At 45.1% G+C, this 17043-nt stretch overlaps 1 protein-coding gene across 2 annotated transcripts; it reads right to left on the bottom strand.

Moving 5' to 3' along the window:
* Window positions 1-4736: 4736 nt before the first annotated feature.
* On the bottom strand, window positions 4737-16963 carry st3gal2 (ST3 beta-galactoside alpha-2,3-sialyltransferase 2). Of its 2 annotated transcripts, none has more exons than XM_069528801.1 (7): window positions 15682-16963; window positions 10151-10210; window positions 9560-9693; window positions 7365-7544; window positions 6903-6948; window positions 5936-6055; window positions 4737-5819 (listed from the first exon to the last, which is right to left on the bottom strand). In XM_069528801.1, exons 2-7 carry the CDS (start codon window positions 10208-10210, stop codon window positions 5646-5648), a joined length of 714 nt encoding a protein of 237 aa, XP_069384902.1. In that variant the 5' UTR covers window positions 15682-16963; the 3' UTR covers window positions 4737-5645. The 2 variants fall into 2 exon arrangements, with proteins under 2 accessions (XP_069384902.1, XP_069384901.1); XM_069528800.1 differs by lacking the exon at window positions 15682-16963 and adding an exon at window positions 11358-11566 and having other exon boundaries at window positions 5504-5819.
* Window positions 16964-17043: the final 80 nt, after the last annotated feature.

Here is a 17043-nt window from a genome sequence, read left to right on the forward strand (position 1 = left end):
AAGCTACAGCCAGGAGAGGGTTAGCTTAGCTTAGCTTAGCTCTGTCCAAAGCCAAAAAAAATCATGATCGCCCCCTGGTGGCTGCAGTTCAGGTCATTAACGCTGCCTCCTCCATGCACCACATCTCGTTCCAAACAATGTCCAATAATGGCGGCACCTGTGACCAGGATGTTTTGGCTTCGTTTATGCACAACTGTAGGAAGTGAAGCCGCATCATCAATCTTTATAGATCTAATTTGGGATATGATGGTGGACGTCCACGTGAACGTATTTCCTAAAATGGGAAACTTTTTTTCCAATAAAAGCAGATTCTCCCTCTGAGCAGCTGTGGATTCAGATTGTTCCTCGTTCTGTTTAATTACCCCAAAAGATGCACATTGAATGATTTTAATATACGTCTTTGATTCCAGGAAAACTCAAATTGAGGTTATATATGAGTCATTTCCATCTGCTGCTGTGTGCAGCTGCACAAAGCTCCGAAGCATTTTGTCAGACCAACAGTAAATTGGCTGATGTTTGTGTCTCTGCTGACAAAACGGAGGAACCTGGATCCCACCGGATTTTTTTTTTTTTTAGTGCGGGGGTGTTTTTACAGACTCAGGCCCGAAAGGGGAAATCAGTCCAGTTCCAGCTTTGACAAAAACACACATCTATCGTCACGATCAGAGGATTGAACCACACATTCAAACTTCCCCTGAGAAAACCTGCTGCTATCAAGACGTGAGAAAAAAAATAACTAACCAAGATTCATGTTTCCCAAAATACTCTCAACCCGTGCAGCTCTCTGTTTCTTGATTTTACACATTTCAGAAGTTATTTTAAAGCAACACTACATTTAACCAGCAGCTAAATTAAATTGAGTTTGATGTTTGAGGTTGTGTGAACATGGAGAAAGTTTCCTCCTTCATTCTCTGAACGTCTGGTCTACGTAACTGTGGTGAGTGGGTTCGATCTCCTGTGAGAGGTGACAGAGTCAGAATCTGTAGATCAGTTAAAAAACACTGAGAACTTATTTAAATGTCCGATATTCAGCAGGAAACTTTGAAAATATAAAGAATTCTCGACAGAGTTTGGTGGATTTGTTACAGCCGCAGCTCCTCTGGCTCAAGAAGCCGGGGATCATGGGTAATATCCAGGGTTCAGTTGTGTTTCAGGTCAGTAAGAGGGACGATGCCTTCGTTTTATCTCTACATGAAAATCCCTTTATTACTACATGTGGCTGCAGGGGGCGCTGTTGTTACGTAGTGTTGCTTTAAGCTTCGACTCTGGTGGAGGAGAAAAAAAGAAAACTCAGTGTGTTGGCTCAGCGACGGGAGGAGAGAGCTGTTTTAGGTTAGAAATGCTCCAGAGGACGCTAATATCTGTGTCATGTGCTGGAGGTGGAGAAACACTGGAGTCTGACTCCGGCTCGGCAGAGGGATCACCTCCTGTGTGTCTGACGTTCAGCTGTGAGACAGGAAGCTGACAACAGCTGGAACAAGGTGTCGTCTGTGTGGGGGTCAGTCGCCTGTCAGGACCTCTCCACCGGCTGCAGGAGGCAAATATGGCAGGAATGTGTGGCTCTGCTGCCAGAGGACCCACTGATGTCCCCGAGACACCCACACTGTCTCCAAAACAATGTCCCTTCTGAGGCTGCAGGGAGCATCATGGGAAACAAACATCTGCAATAGCGCAATACAGTCAAAACCATGGACTGTATATAACGACCGACGACGAGTGAAGGCAGCTGATCGCCCCCTGCTGTACAGGACATGAACCTGGCCTCACATCACACTGATGCATGTTTGGGTTCTGACTCCAGACTCCACCTTCAAACCACGTCACCTCTGCAAGATGGCAGACATTTCAATCTGGACATTTAGGCTTCACTTCATCTTTATTTGATCTTTATTTGATCTTGGATCAAAGCCTTAAGAAGCTTTGTCATCTTGTTCTGTTGTTCACTTGATGAAAGCAGATGTAGAAGATTAGGACGTGTAACAGCAACATCATGGGCTTTGATTTTTTTTTTCTTAGCAGTTGTAGCAGATGACCCTGTGTGAACGTCGTCGTGTTTCTCCTCCTTCATCGTCTAGAAAAACAGAAATTGCCTCAAAAGCATCGAGCGTGTGTTCAGAAACGTTTCGACATGAACTCATATAAATTCACAGCACATCCGCTCCTTTAGCCCACAGCCGTCTTCAAAAAAACAGTATCGGTGTACGAAGCGGTTAGAATTGAAGAGCAAGACGAGAGGCGCCTGTAGCCTTCCCCAAGCAGAAGGCAGAGAGTGTGTGTGTGTGTGTGTGTGTGTGTACAGCTCAGAAGGCACAGCTCTCAGCCAGACAACATGTTTATGTTTGTGTGTTTAAAAGAAATGAAGGTAGCAGTGTTGGCGATGGAGCAGCTGCAGCTGAGTGACGTCCAGCAGCAGGACAAGGCACGAAAGCATGAACGATGTGTGTGTGTGTGTGTGTGAGAGACAGAGACAGAGACAAAACACTAACATGTCCATACTCACTGACTCTCAAAACGAGCCCAGCTCAACACTAAAGCATAAAATCTGTTATGTGCAAAGTTGGATCAAAACACTGGAAGCAGAAAGTGCAACGGTGAAACATGAGTCATGTGCGGTCACACAACATCACTAAGAGACAACACAATAAAAACAGCAACACAACTGAAAGTAGCATCAGAGGCACATTTCTACCCATCACCCCCCGGGGGCGCTACAACGCCCCAACCCTCCTCACTATGTGCAGGTGAACAGAAGTGACTAAAACATGAATAAAGACGAAGTCACGTGGTTTTATCCCTAAACTTCTGACGTCACACTCAACTGTCTGCTGTGTGTTCACACCTGCTGCAGCTGTCGGCTCTCACACTTCCCACAGAGCCTCGACTCATAACTTCAAACGTCTTCCTCACCATTGTTTCTCATCGTTTATAATGCAGCATTAAATACGTCACTTTTCTGGGTATTCTGGTGGAAATGTTTCTACACATAACTATGAAAATGATTCTTAATTGATTCGTATTAAATTGTTGTTTTTGTCTGTGCCGCTCACACTGGTTAGGTGTGGCCCGGTTGGATAAATGTGATGTCACTTGTTTCCATGCTTCTTAAGATTTCAGCAGTGAACTCGTAACAGAGGAATAACTGACAAGGTTTTTCTATTTCAAACTTCCCTTGTGGAGTTTTTGTTAGATTCAGTTTTGTTACTGAAGACACTGAGTGTGTATGAGGTCTAACAAAACATGTCCACTGCATTTCCGTCCTCATGAAACAATTGGAAAGGAGATTGTTTTTTTGATTTGTTTATATCCATGTTTAACTTCTTCTTCTCCTCCTTTGTCGATGCAGCGACCCGTGCATGTGATTTTACATGTACAAGAATGAAAACATCACTCCATAACACTAACATTCATCCGAAACTCCACAGGACATGTTTAACTTTGAATGTCGTCAATATTTGAGATTTGAGTGAACTGAGACTTTTACCTTTTCCACTGTTTCTGCTGAGCAAAACATGAAGTAACTGTTGATTCATTCAAAATTCAAAATCATAGATACATTTAGTGTAAATGCTCAGTGAAGATTTTAGTCGTCGCACTTTGAAAACCACACCTATGTAGAACTCCGCAGCTCTTTCTTTATAAACACGTCTGTCACATCGTGTGAAGAGGAATTTTACAGCTGCAGCTCAAAACAAACACTTTTGTTTTCCTGCTTCTCTGAAGAAACGTCTGTTGGATATTTGTTTTTTCCTTCACAAATACTTGTTCATGTGTCCTTGACCAACAATGGAGGATTTCAATTTGTAAATCGTTTGAGAATGGAACCATTAATGTGCCAAAGTGTAAACTCAACGCTAAACAGAAGAAAACTGACAGCTGAGATCTGCAGGAGGACATGCCCTCATCATGAGGACCGGAACAGGAAGTGCAGTTTATGCAGAACGGGGGTGAAGTCTAAGGCGTCTGGTGGCTACACCCCCTCCAGACATAGCCGATGATCTAATTGGCTGAGCAGGGACCAGGGCTGGTGGTTAATGAAGCTGAGCTGCTGACTGAAGTTAAAGAGTTCCCAGATCCAGTGGGAGTTTCTCTCACCTCATCATATGAGTCTAATCTGGGGCGACACCACTTCACTGGGACACAGGAGTCAGGTTAGAGTGTGAAATTTGTGACGGAGAAAAGAAGCTGCTTTATTTTTTATTTTTTGTCTCAGTCCTTTAAAAAACCCAGGTGGTGAACACAGCACAGATTGTGTGTGAGTGTGAAGAGGATAAACAACCCCGGGGAAACTTTTTAGCTTCATCCTATAAAACACTGGAGCAAATGACGTGTTTCTAATGCTGGCTTTGTCAGACCGGCTCTTAATGCCCCAGCTCTCCGTCTGCAGTCCTCCTCCCAAATTAGACCCTCACAGACCACATGGGGATTCAACTCAGGTCCAGAAACCAGCGTGCCTCCATCCAAACATGAAATCCCGGGAGATGGACTTTTGGCCTCATTAGAGTCTCACGAAGTCAAACCAACACTCTCCCTCCGAGTCTGGATGTGAGTCAGGAGTCTGTTGCTGGACCTGTGGTTTCTGATGCACTGAAAATCAGGTCGGAGAAGCTGATTCTAGTGCCGCAGCCAACGTTTCTGAGTCAGAATGGCCCAAAAGCAAAAGTCTTGAATAGATCTGCGAGGTACCGAAGCCTCGCTGAGGCTGGCTTGGACCTCGGGGGGGGGGGGGGGGGGGGTTTAAAGGACACTCATGCGCTACAAACCCACAGCAATCGCCTGTTATCTCATAATCAATCATTTTACAGAGTTAGTCCTTGAGACGCTGTCTTCTGAGGCAGAACTCACGTAAAGTGGAAATAAGACCGGTGAGAGATGTTTTACCTCGTATGTGATTTGAGGAGAACAATTCTCTCTGAAGTGACGGCAAATCAAAAACAGGCCCTGGGGTCCTGATAGAGCTGCAGGTGTCGTCCCGTTGTTTCCTCAGTGTCCGTAACCTCTGTCTGGTCTGGTGTTTGTTAATATCCACAGGTTAGAAGGTGAAAATGATTTGTCAGTTTGCTGTCGGACACCATGTGGCCCCCTCGATGCTAATGGTACAGTGAGGGTGGTATTTTCAGTATGTTGCATGAATTAATGACTAATTCCACTGGTTTCAGTCCAGAGGTGGGACATTTATCTGTGAGACCTGTCCCTCTCCGGCTGTCTCGGCACTGTACACAGTCAAAAGTCGGTGTAGGTGGTGAAGCTGCCCTGGGAGAGAGATCGGTGGTCTTGTCTTTCACTCCTCACGCTGGCTGTTAATGTTGAGCCAGTTACCTCACAGTCAAATTTAAGGCTCCACACTCACTCTAGTGTCAGAGAGCACAACTACAAACGGATCTACATGAATCCCTGTTCCTGGATCCTAAGAAGCTTCACCACGTTCTCCGATCAGAACCAAGACTGGCGAGCTATTTCCCAAACACGAGGGAAAGAGAATTTGTACCAGTTCACTTTGACACTTCGTCTTGCCTTCAGTTTGGATTTGATCAACATCATCTGCAAACCAGAACTGAAAGAGCAAAGTGAAAGTGAGAATATCTAACACATTCTAAGTGTTTGTTTCCTAACATGAAACCTAAGATTCATGCTGCGTGATTTGCTGGTTATTTCCCAGGGAATACAGTGATTTTTCCGGCCTTGGCCAGCTGCTGAATTATCTGGGCTTCGTAGTCGGCATCGTGGACGCCCGTCTTCCTGAACTCTCCCGAGTAGCGGTTCTGCTCCCAGTAGTGGTGCCAGTTCCCGCGGCTGTCGGCCCCGAAGCCAAACACATTCACCTGGAGGAGATCGACAAGCGAGTGTCAGACGCCGATGTGTGTTTCCACAAGAAGAATATGAGGTACGGAGTTTTACAGTATGTGGTGACACTGTGGAGGCAAAGTGAATCACTGACCTCGTCACAGACGTGAAGGGCAAAGAACAGCACCAGCATGCCAGTGGAGGGGTAGCGCCCGTGATGTCGGGTCCAGTGGTCGTGGATGTATTTAAAGAATGCTGGGTTGAAGATCTGGACCTGGACGGTGGACAAAGACCCAGAGACAAGCAGAAAAAGACTATTAAATTGCTCAAAACGAAACAATCCCGATTCCCATCTGCAATGGGAATGGAATTTAATCTGCATTGATGTCGAACATGACGAACCAGGAAGAAAGCATGAGGCAAACTTGGAAAGGAGTCAATCGGCTTTTTAGTGGGTTCATCCATGTTTATAAAAACTTCTATACCAGCTAACTCTGCTGTAAAACAGGTACAAGACTCAAACTGAATGTGTTGTTGTCATTCTCCACAGCCTCATATTCACAAAGATATAGATTTAATTTACACGTCGTTCAGAGCTGTACAGAAACACAGGGAAGATAATCTCATGCAAATTGCATTTGCATTTTCACAGGGTCCAACCTAACGAGAAAAGAGTTTGAGTTTGAATTCTCTCTGTGGTTTTGATTGCTCTGAAAGATTAAAAGCACGGTTAAACAAATGAGTGGTGATTATAAATGTATTATCTACCTCCCGGTGATGTACAGACACAACAAACAGGGAATTATGCTGCTCGGAGCGTCGCACTAATCTACAGTTTAGTCTCTGCTCCACTGACACTGTAATGACGGGTTCTATGAGCAGGTGAAGATGTTCATGAAGACGTCACAGGATGGGGATTAATTTGAGTGTATTTATATTTTCATGGATTAAAGAGCGAGCGGAAAATGAAGGGCAGGTTATAATCTAACTGTAATCCTTCATCAACCATGAGGAGGGGCTGGTATAGTTGCAGACACAGGGGTCAAAGTGTGCGTGTGTACTTATACTGTATGTATGTGGCGTGTACTTCTGGTACCAGAAGCGATAAGTCAAATTCATACCTTGTCTTTATCGACACGGAGGAACTGCTTCACTGGAGCGTAGGTACTGAGAGAGAGAGAGACAGAGAGAGAGAGAGAGAGAGAGAGACATTGATTAAACACACCCAATCAGCACTTAAAGTGATTGCTGCAGCAATGAATTCTGGATGATTGACAGCTGACAGATTTTTCCAACCCAGTGACTCTCTGGCTTCTCATAACTTTGCTGTGTGTGTGTGTGTGTGTGTGTGTGTGTGTGTGTGTGTGTGTGTGTGTGTGTGTGTGTGTGCTCTGTCTATGCCCTCAAACTACACTCTACTCACTGAGCATGTGTGTCTGGCGAAATTTAAATGGCGTATTCCAACATTTTAGCGTCTCGTGTTTTGTTGTGCAGCTGCATGTGTGTCCACAAAATGTGTTAATCCATGCTTATGCATCTCTGTGTCTTATGTGTGGCTTATGCGTGCGTGTGTGCCTTCTTACAATCGAATCTGGCCGGTGGACAGAGCGCTGGTGATCCAAACTAGATCCAGTGTTTTGAAGGGAACCAGCACGAAGCTGACGTTGGCAGCCAGGTTTTTGGCGCTCTCCGGGTACATGAAGTGATGAGTGGTGTGGCTGCCTGCGTCTTCCTCGTAGCCCACTGTGGGGGCCAGGTTTATCCTGCGAGAGTGAGAGATGACTCAGCATGAGAGAGGAACGTCTTCAGGTCGCAGGTCATCTGTTGAGGCTGGGCAGGGACTTTAACAGTCTGTTGATAAACTGTCATCACACAGTGATGATTCCAAAAATGCCACTGAACTATGTTTAAAATAAGAGGAGAGATGTGCTGAGAGGGAGGAAGTTGTGGCAAAGAGAACACAGCGATCCTTCTCAGCTGCCATTCCACTGCTTCTGTAGAGAACGCCAAATCACTAAGAGGAGAAATCTCCCAAACATTGGTTCGAACCCCAGCAGCAGTCACTCATCATTATTGTTTATCAGTATCACGTGGCTACAAGTCCCAGCGTGAAACAGTTAATTAGTGCTGCAGAACTTAATGATCTTCATGTGGTGTTTAAAAGAAACTCTGCTGCTGTTATTAAACAATAATCAAGTTTCTTATTCAAATGTAAATTATTAACGAGTTAAAGATCATAACAAACCTTTTTTTGATTGATTTAGGATTCACTGAATATACCCAGAGTTTCAATTTAAATGCTGTTGAATTCATTTCCTTTCTTATTGATACTTATCAATGTGTGAATACTGTGATTATATATTTAAGGTATCGTATAGTCACTGATACTCTTTAAGGAACAGTCCAACATTTTGGGAAAAGATCAACAGCAGCTTTGTGTCGATTCGGACGGTGGAACACAAAACTCACATCATCGTATAAAGCAGATATGAAGAAAATCTGTTCTTAGCGTTTGTACACAATGGTTCTGCATTGACATTTATTTAAATGAGTTTAAACTCTTTAAAAATTGCTAGTCTGACTCTGTCTTTGTGCCCCACAACATCTTTGAAACTTACATGAGTATGTTTGTTTGGGCTTTAGGTTTAGATCCAACAGGGTGAACTGTTGCCTTCATCATATAACACAAGAAAAACATAAAATGGTTTGTCAGACTTTCAGTCTCCTTTAGTTTCTTCCTCTTGTGCTGCTGAGGATCATCTGCCTCCTGGACAAGTTGTATGTTTGCACGGCATCATTCTTCTCTCTTTGTTTACGTGTTTGCAGCTGAGTCTCTGCGAGCTGCAGACTTCTGCTGTATTTACCGTGTGACTCAAGATCTGGAGGAGAGCGTTGTTTGAGTAAACAGGAAGCTGCACCTGAACACAATGGCCACCGTGCACTTCTACCCTTATGTGAACAGAGCAGATGCTTGTGAGGCGGCAGACCGACAGGAGGTGGGCGGCAGGGGTGAGTGGGACCGTTGTGGGTTCAAGCTGATTTTAAAATCAAATGAGGGTCAAACTGCAGCAATGAGACGGTGTAACAGGAGATGGACGCTGGAGGCGGCCCACGCAGGTCTCCTGACGGTGCGTCGCTAATGGATGCTAATGTCTCAACCACAAAAAATACTCAGCATTCCTGCAAAGTGACCAGCACGTGGCACGGACCAACATATAGCTGCTGTGTGTGTGTGCGTGTTTGTGTGTGCGCTCATGCCAACTGACAACAATCACCCTCTGTGATCCATCACTGACGCCACAAAGGGATTTATGTTCCTCTGTGTAAGTCAGAGACCTGATCTATACATTCTAGCTTCTGACCTCAGACCTCTCTGTTGACCAATGGGAGAGCTGGAGAGCGGGCAGCATTAAACACGGAGATTAAATATAGTATCAGAGAAACTCGTCAGCTGCCTGCATCTTTATTCTGCAATTTCCCTTTCGGATTAATAAAGAACTCAATCTATCATCTATTTTAAAAGTACATCTCCCACACACACACACACACAAACTCGATGATGTAACTTTAATGACATACTGTGCACGGTATAGTTCTCTCCTCACATGAACTCTCTCCCCTCTCCGCTCCAGATGTCTCCCTCCTCCTCCTCCTCCTCCTCCTCCGTGTTTCCGTCTTGGCATCTATCTCATCTATCTTTTGGGATTGCTCTCTGTAATGCAGCCCTGTATCCCTTCTTCCCCTTCGCTCCTCTGTCCACAGCCTCTGTCCCCCTCACCTCATGATGTAGTTGTGTCCGTCTATACTGGCGCCGTATCCGGCCCCGCGGAGGTTTCCGGAGTTTCCCACAACCGCACAGCGTAGGCAGCGCCCCGGATCCCACGAGCTGTACGGTGACCTTCCGGGAATGACCTGCAATAAAAGACGGAAAATATAAATAAAGCTGGACTGGATTCATGCTACTCGTGAAAGTAAATAGGTCGTTATTAGTACTTGAAAAGCAAGAGACAAAAAATAACCGAACCTACAGCTCAGACCTGATCGTACACATACATCCTGGTCTCTACTGAGGTGAATTCTTCATGAGATCTCCATTAAAAATAAATAAGCCCCTTCCGCCCACAGGGAGCCAGTCTGAGATAATCCAACAGACACCCTCATGTGAGCGCACAGTGCTGTGCTTGGAGTCAGGATAGATAAAAAAGATATACACATACATTAAACGGGAATGAGCTGGGTCATTGATAAACCTAATGTCCTATAAAAGTAAATCTGTTCCCCTCCGCCTTTGCCCAAGAGTGTGAGGTAATGACCGGGCTGATTTGAAGGCACCACAACAATGGAGAGATGAATTAATAATATAAAATACCTGGAACAGCCTCAGCAGCACCTGCTGGATACTGTGTGGTTTAAACTGGGGCTGTAACATCTAGAGAGAGAGGGAGAGAGAGAGAGGGAGGGAGGGAGAGAGAGGGAGGGAGAGATAAAGTATTGTTAGGATGTGTAGTTCCTCTTCTGCAGACAAATTGGATCTGACAACAGACTTTAAATTTAGTTACTTTCTGTGCACCCATGTACGTGTGTATGCATGCATCTGCCTGCATTCATGTGCAAATAAGCAGGTGCTTGTGCAGAGTGTGTGTGCGTGTGTGTGTGTGCGTGTGTGTGTGTGCGTGTGTGTGACAGCCATGTGTCAGACTGATGGGATGCAGTCAGACTGGCTGAGCTGTGGTCAGAGGAGCAGAGGTGTTTCTGTCCACATGTCAAAAAGAGCTGAATTCAAAAAGAAAAACAGGGAAAGGAAAGAAATGACGAAAAATGTCGAGAGGAAAACAAGAAGTGCTCGCTTTTATTTTTAGTTTTACACGTCGTGTGTCTGGTTGTCGACACAAAAACTCTTCAGATTGCACCTAATTAGACGAGACTACTGAAGTTTCTACGGTTCAGTCCAGGGTTTCTCTCTGGAACGTCCATGAGACCGTCTGTTCATTTCGTGAAGGTCGTCAGGTTGTTTGTTGGGCGTTTGTCTCATTCTTGTAAATGTGATATAATAAGAATTTGGCACAAATATTCACCGAGACTTAAATCAGAAGTGATAACAGTTTGGTGGTTTAAACTAACGATGAGAAAATGTCCAATAAATATGGAGAGATGAAGTCATGACGTCTTACATCTACTAATTAATTCTAATTCTGAATTCCTAGAGATCATGGATTTTAACGACAACTTTTTCTTTTTTGGGGGGTGGGCGGTGGGGTGCAAAGAGAACGAGTCATACTAGCCGCTGCTAACGAAAGAGAAGTTGTTCAATTTATAAAGAAAATAAAAAATCCTGTTCCAATTCCAGCATCTGCCAAACCAGACAGGAAAATGTGCAGTCATGCATTTAGAGACAGAAAGCAACCGCACACTCATGAAAAACTTTCCGCCAAAACACACACACACACACACACACACACACACACACACACACACACACACACACTGTCTAAATGACGGTTCCACTTTATAACTATGTTTTCCGCTCTGTTTTTCTCCCTCTCTCCTACACAGCAATATCCTTTCTTTTCACTCACCCTCGGCCTTAATTCACTTTTCCCAACACAGCTCTCCTTCGCTTGTGTTTTCATTCTTAAATCCTCACCAGCAGTTTCCTTTGCCCTCACGTCTAATTCCCTCTCTTTAATTTCCCTTGCTCCCCTCTTCATTTCTCCTCCTTCTCCCGTCTCTCTTCATCTCTCCGGTCTCTCTGGGACGCCCCTACACCTCGCAGCTCATCAGTGCTTCTTTGAGACCACGAAGTTTTACACTTCTCGTTGCTCTCTGTCTCTCTAACTTCGCCTCTCCTGTTGTTACCTCTCTGCATTTCACTCTCGTATCCCTCCATCACTCCCTGTATGACACCAGAGGCAGCTTGGCACGCTGCACCGCTGCACTTCAGGGGCTGCTAATGATGTTTTTTGGCAGACATGCCACTGTTGTGTTGCTTTCTTCCCTTCTGTGTTGTTCTCTACCTCCCTGACATCTACTTTCATTTAAAACACTATTTCACACAAAACCATCCTGACTCAGGAGTCGTCTTAACCTTTAACTGGTTAAATATCACTGGCTTTATAGTCCTACCCCAAGATTACATATATTTAAAATGGCTAAAATATTCCACGTGTCGGGACTTGGATCAATGGATATGCTAATGTGTCTCCGCCTCTGCAGCCCCCCACCCTCACAGCGCCACCTGCAGTTGAGGAGCCTTTTCCATCATATAAAAGTCTCATGTTTAAACTCTTGATTTTCACCAAATTATATTTGATTATAAATGTTATAATTATATTTCCAGCTCAGTTATAAAGTACAGTAAGTGTTAACTAAAAGATTATTGAGAATTAAAAAGAATCGAGCCACACCAGATTCATTGTCATTTAATATTGAAACCCAGGAATTGGCAGGTGTAACCACAGATTGTATTAACGGGGGACCCGTCTCCACCTCCTCCCACTGTATGAAAATAAAGTAAAGATATCCTGGATATACACGCTGCCATCTGAAAAATCCCCGACAGTTAATCATAATTAACCAATGAAAACTATTGATTGAGTGTTTGAGATCCTAATTTGGACAGAAACACATTCTTTTAAGTATTTATTTAATTTAATACTTGATTCTTTCCTCTCCTCAGGCAGAAATCCATAACAACACGTTCATTTTGATTGAAGAGCATATACTTCATCATGCTACTTTCTTACAGACACTGGTTGATTGGACTTGGTACTTAAAGCAAATCAAAGAAATGTGGAGAAAAAAGACGAAGCAGAAACGGGATTTCACTCTTTCAGTTGGTCATGTCTCAGCCTCCTTCTCCGTCAATCAGGAAACAACCACTTATTGTTATTCCCAGAAGCTTGAACTCCCCCTTACTTTTATATTATATTGCCCGATAATCAAACATCGGTTTGAATTGAAACACTCAAACCGCTTTCAGATGCAACCCTGAGTTTTTCTGTATGTGTGAAACCATATGTCCAAATCAGTTGGACCAATTCTCTGGTGCAGAGTCTGTGTACTGTCAGATTTAGTAAATGTGTCAGCCAGTTTAAACTGAGGAGGAATATTAGAAATGGGGCACATTAAACACAGGCTTTTCTGGATTTCTCTTAATCTTCTTTCACTTTCCATTTGTGGGAGATTTTTTCAATGTATCCTCTTTCCTCCTTATTTACCCACTTTATTAGTCTGTTTCTTAATCTGTCTCATCCCTCACTCGCCTTGTTTGAAACTGCAAGCTCATACCCTCCTCTCTCCACAAGGAGGCACCGCATGGTGCCACCTCCACTTTACAGACAGAGGCCAGGACAAGGACTTTCTCCTTTGTTTCCAGACATCTTTGCATCGATCGTCTGTCGGTGTCTGTGTCGGTAAAGTGACCTTGAATGTGAATTGCAGTTTTCGTCTATTGATTGAGATTATGTGTCTGAAGAATTGTTATGAAGGTTATTGGGAAATCTTTGGTCTCAGTTGTCATATAATGAATAATGAAGTAAGAATTTGGCTGATTATTATTGGAAACATGATTTAAGGGCAGATGACGGATTTATGTGGACGAGACATTTTGTTTAAGATGATAAGTTTCTCCCTTTGTTTAAAACCAGCATTCACATCATTCTGGATCAATGATTGCAACCCTCATTTCCCGGAGATTTGTGCCTCGAGTTAAAATCCTAAATCCAAAACATCCCTCCTTCTATCATTTCATCACTCCCCTTTTCCTATCTTCCATGTTTCCACTTTCTCAGCTTTATCCAATGTTTGATCTGCCTTGTTCCCTCCCCACCCATTCCTCGTCTCTCCTCTCAGTTCTTTCTCCATCTTTCTCTCTTCGCTCCCCTCTCTCTGTGTTTATCACCTCACTGTTGCTCTGTGACCTAATGACTTGGCAGCTTTTGGCCTGTGTTTGCAGTTTTCTGTCATTTCAGAGCGGGACTGAGGGTACAGCTCTGGAACAGGACTCTAAACCAGCCGCTGAAGGGCATCACACAATACTGGAACCGCACAAACACACACAAACACATCTCAAAGGTGACTAACAAACCCAAATGAATATACAGACATGGGAACACACCCATGTAGACAAACACCAACACCTGTCCAACAGCAGGATTCTTTGCTTAAGGCCTTCACTGTCTACACTGTTTTTTACTGATATCCAATTACAAGAAGGATCTGTCCAAATGACATTCATTTAAAAAAAACACTACAATTGCTCCAACAAGCCTGATGGGCCAGTAGGTGGCGATATGGTCAACATCAACAATCCCTCAAATACCAGAGAAGAACATCGTGAGCCGGAGGAAACTTCAAAACCAAGACCGTGGCACAAATGTTCAGGTGAGAGCGACCCCCTGTCAATGCTGGTAATGTGGTGCAGTGATGCTAAATGTAGCTGTAATAAGACTCAACACTTCTAACCAATGTAGTGAATCTGGATCACAGCGGACGTTGTGGTTGTTTCAGCTGTGATGAGAATCTGTGAATTCTGTAAATCAGAGTTTTTGAAAACCTGCACTTTTAAAGGCGTTTGTAAAAGTCTTTGTTTTAGCGACTTAGAACATTGTTGGAGTGTTTTCTTTTGCAAAATATCCGCATCAGTGTGGACTTGGCATAAGTGCTTGCCATCCCTCACACTCTCTCTCTCTCTCTTGGAGGATGGAGTCATTTCAGTTTCTTAGTCATTGCTGAGTTGAGCCAACAAAGAGAGCAGCCAACCCTGCAATGTTCCACTTCCTCTCTGACCCCCTGACATGTGACTGGCACAGGGATTCATGAGGGGCATGTAGTTCTTGTAAGAGGGGATTGGTTGTCTCAGCGATGAAGGAAGATGAGGAGTATGGAGAGAGATGTGTGATTGTGATCCGTTACTTCCCCTGCACGGGCAAGATGAACGCAACTGGCTGTTGCCTGGCTGGTGCTTGCACTGCGTCAGAGGATATTGGAGTTGTATACAACTTTCCTCTGTAGTGTAGCTGGGCTGCACTGAACAGCCAGGTCTAATTCCCAATAAATAGCCGCTGTTGCTGTCTCAGCTTTTTGGCTCCCGGTGCGGGACTGGCCCCAGAGGCTGGCCAATTCACATGTGGAGTCTTGTTTGTTTAGTCCAAAGTGGTTTCAAGGAGGATTATGTGCCGTGACTTATCCAGAGGCAAACAAACAGGATAGAATGAAGTGATTAGTGAGCTTGAGAGGTGCTGGTAAACAGATTCCGTTATCTTTGGACAGAGCCATGCTAGTACTTTCCTTTGTTTCTAGTCCTAATGCTAAGCTATAAGATAAACTATGCTAAGCTACCTGGCGGCTGGCTCTCTTCCCATGTAACTCTCAGCTAGAAGACAAACAAGAGTGTTTCCTTAAATACATTTATTATTGACTTGCCATTTTTTCCCCAATCTATCGTCTATGTCACAAGATTCAACATTGAGGTAAAAATGATTCCCGAGGTGCATTTCTGTCAGAAACCACCAAGTTTAAACCCTGTGGTGGGCAGCCAACAGTGAACCAGAGGCAAAAATCATGATGTTGAGAAAACACAATCTGCAGCTCAGAATAAGCTCATAACAATTCTGGATGAATTGGCGTCTCTGGTGCCATGTTTAATTTTCAAAATGCTTTATTGTTGAATTTGTGTTCGCTCCAGCTCTGATTAGAGCCTCTGACTGGCTCCTTCTCTATGGCAACAACGACTGAGGCTCATGGGAGCGGATGATGAACAAAACATAATTTCTCGGAAAAACATGCAACAATCAAATCTGGTGTAACATTAATCTGTGGTGAAATAATTTAAATACGGAAAAACACTTCACAACTTTATCAGCTGCAGATATTAGTAGGTAAAGTTGTATCATTACTTACCACCCACCAGTAGTAGACATCAGAGGGCAGCTGGATGTTGTCTCTGGTCCAAACAGGTGAGATATCCGGATCGTAGTTCTCATCGAACCAATCAGAAACGCCAGGGTCTCCGACACAGCGTGGGCAGGCACACGTTTTCTGCTGCGGGGCGTCAGGTGCTGACAGGCGGTGTGCGCCCACATAGCTGGGCACTAGCTTCACCCGCCTCGACTCCTCCCACCCGGGCGGCTCCAGGTAGTTGAAGCTGACGCCCCCACGGAGTGAGACGGAGAAGAAGAGCGAGGTGAAGAAGACGAGGGCCAGCGAGCCGAGGAGAACGCAGATTCTGCGGGAACACCTCACCCTGCCTCCTTTCTCCGCTCCGCCTCCTCCTGCGGTGCTACCTCCACCTCCTGCGGCCCCGGCCACCCCTCCGCTCAGCCAGGGCCTGAGCTCGGAGAGTCTGGGCGCTCCCCGGGATGGACCCCCGCTCCAGAACCCCCAGCCCCAGCGCCTGTCCCGGTGCAGAGTGGAGGACGGGATGCGGCCCCCCCATGGCCATGCCCCCACCCCTGAGCCTGCCACTGTCCCCAGCCCACTACCTCCTCTGCCTCTTTGCAACCACCACCAGTGGCTGGTCACCCTGGTTGGGACGACCTCCTGACTGTGACTCTGAACCACAGGATCACCCACGATATCAGACGAGTGAGACACACTCACACTGACGGAAGACAATGTGTCAGACTCGATTTGTCTCACAGTCAAGCTGTGTACTCAGCGATGCTCCGACGCCTTCTCACCGTCTCCTGCTGGAGTCTCTCTCTCTCTCCCTCTCCTCCACAGCTATGTGCTCGTCTCACACACACACACAAGAGTCGCAGCCGACTCACATTCAGACTGCTTCGGAATCCCTTTGCTTACAGTGTGAGGTGATCTCTCCTTCGCCTTTGGGCTCAGACTCTTCACCTTCCTATCATTTGTTCATCACTTTTTAACTTTCCCTTCTCTGGCTTTCACTTTCCTTATGTCCACCTGTCTCTTTCTTTTTCAGTGACAGCAGGGTCCATCTTCAGTGAAATCCCGTGGACGAACTGCAGCCTCTCGCTTCCTCTGCCAATCCGTGTGAGTGGTAAGTGTGGCTCTCCGCGCTCTCCCTCTTTTCTGTCTCTCTCGTTGCACTGAGGCGACGTAACCACAGAAAGCTGGCAGACTAGTTGAGAACAGCGGAAAGAGGGAGGGCAGAAGGGAGGAGGAGAGGGAGGAGGAGCAGTGAAAGAGAGGTTTGGCCTGAAGGGTGTTCCATCACATCTCTAGCCATCCCCAAAAACAATTTCTCTCTTCCCTTTTTGCTCTCTGGTTCTCTGCTTGGTTCCTCTGTTATCT

Source organism: Paralichthys olivaceus, chromosome 7 (genome assembly GCF_024713975.1).
Source record: "Paralichthys olivaceus isolate ysfri-2021 chromosome 7, ASM2471397v2, whole genome shotgun sequence".
Classification (NCBI taxonomy): Eukaryota; Metazoa; Chordata; class Actinopteri; order Pleuronectiformes; family Paralichthyidae; genus Paralichthys; species Paralichthys olivaceus.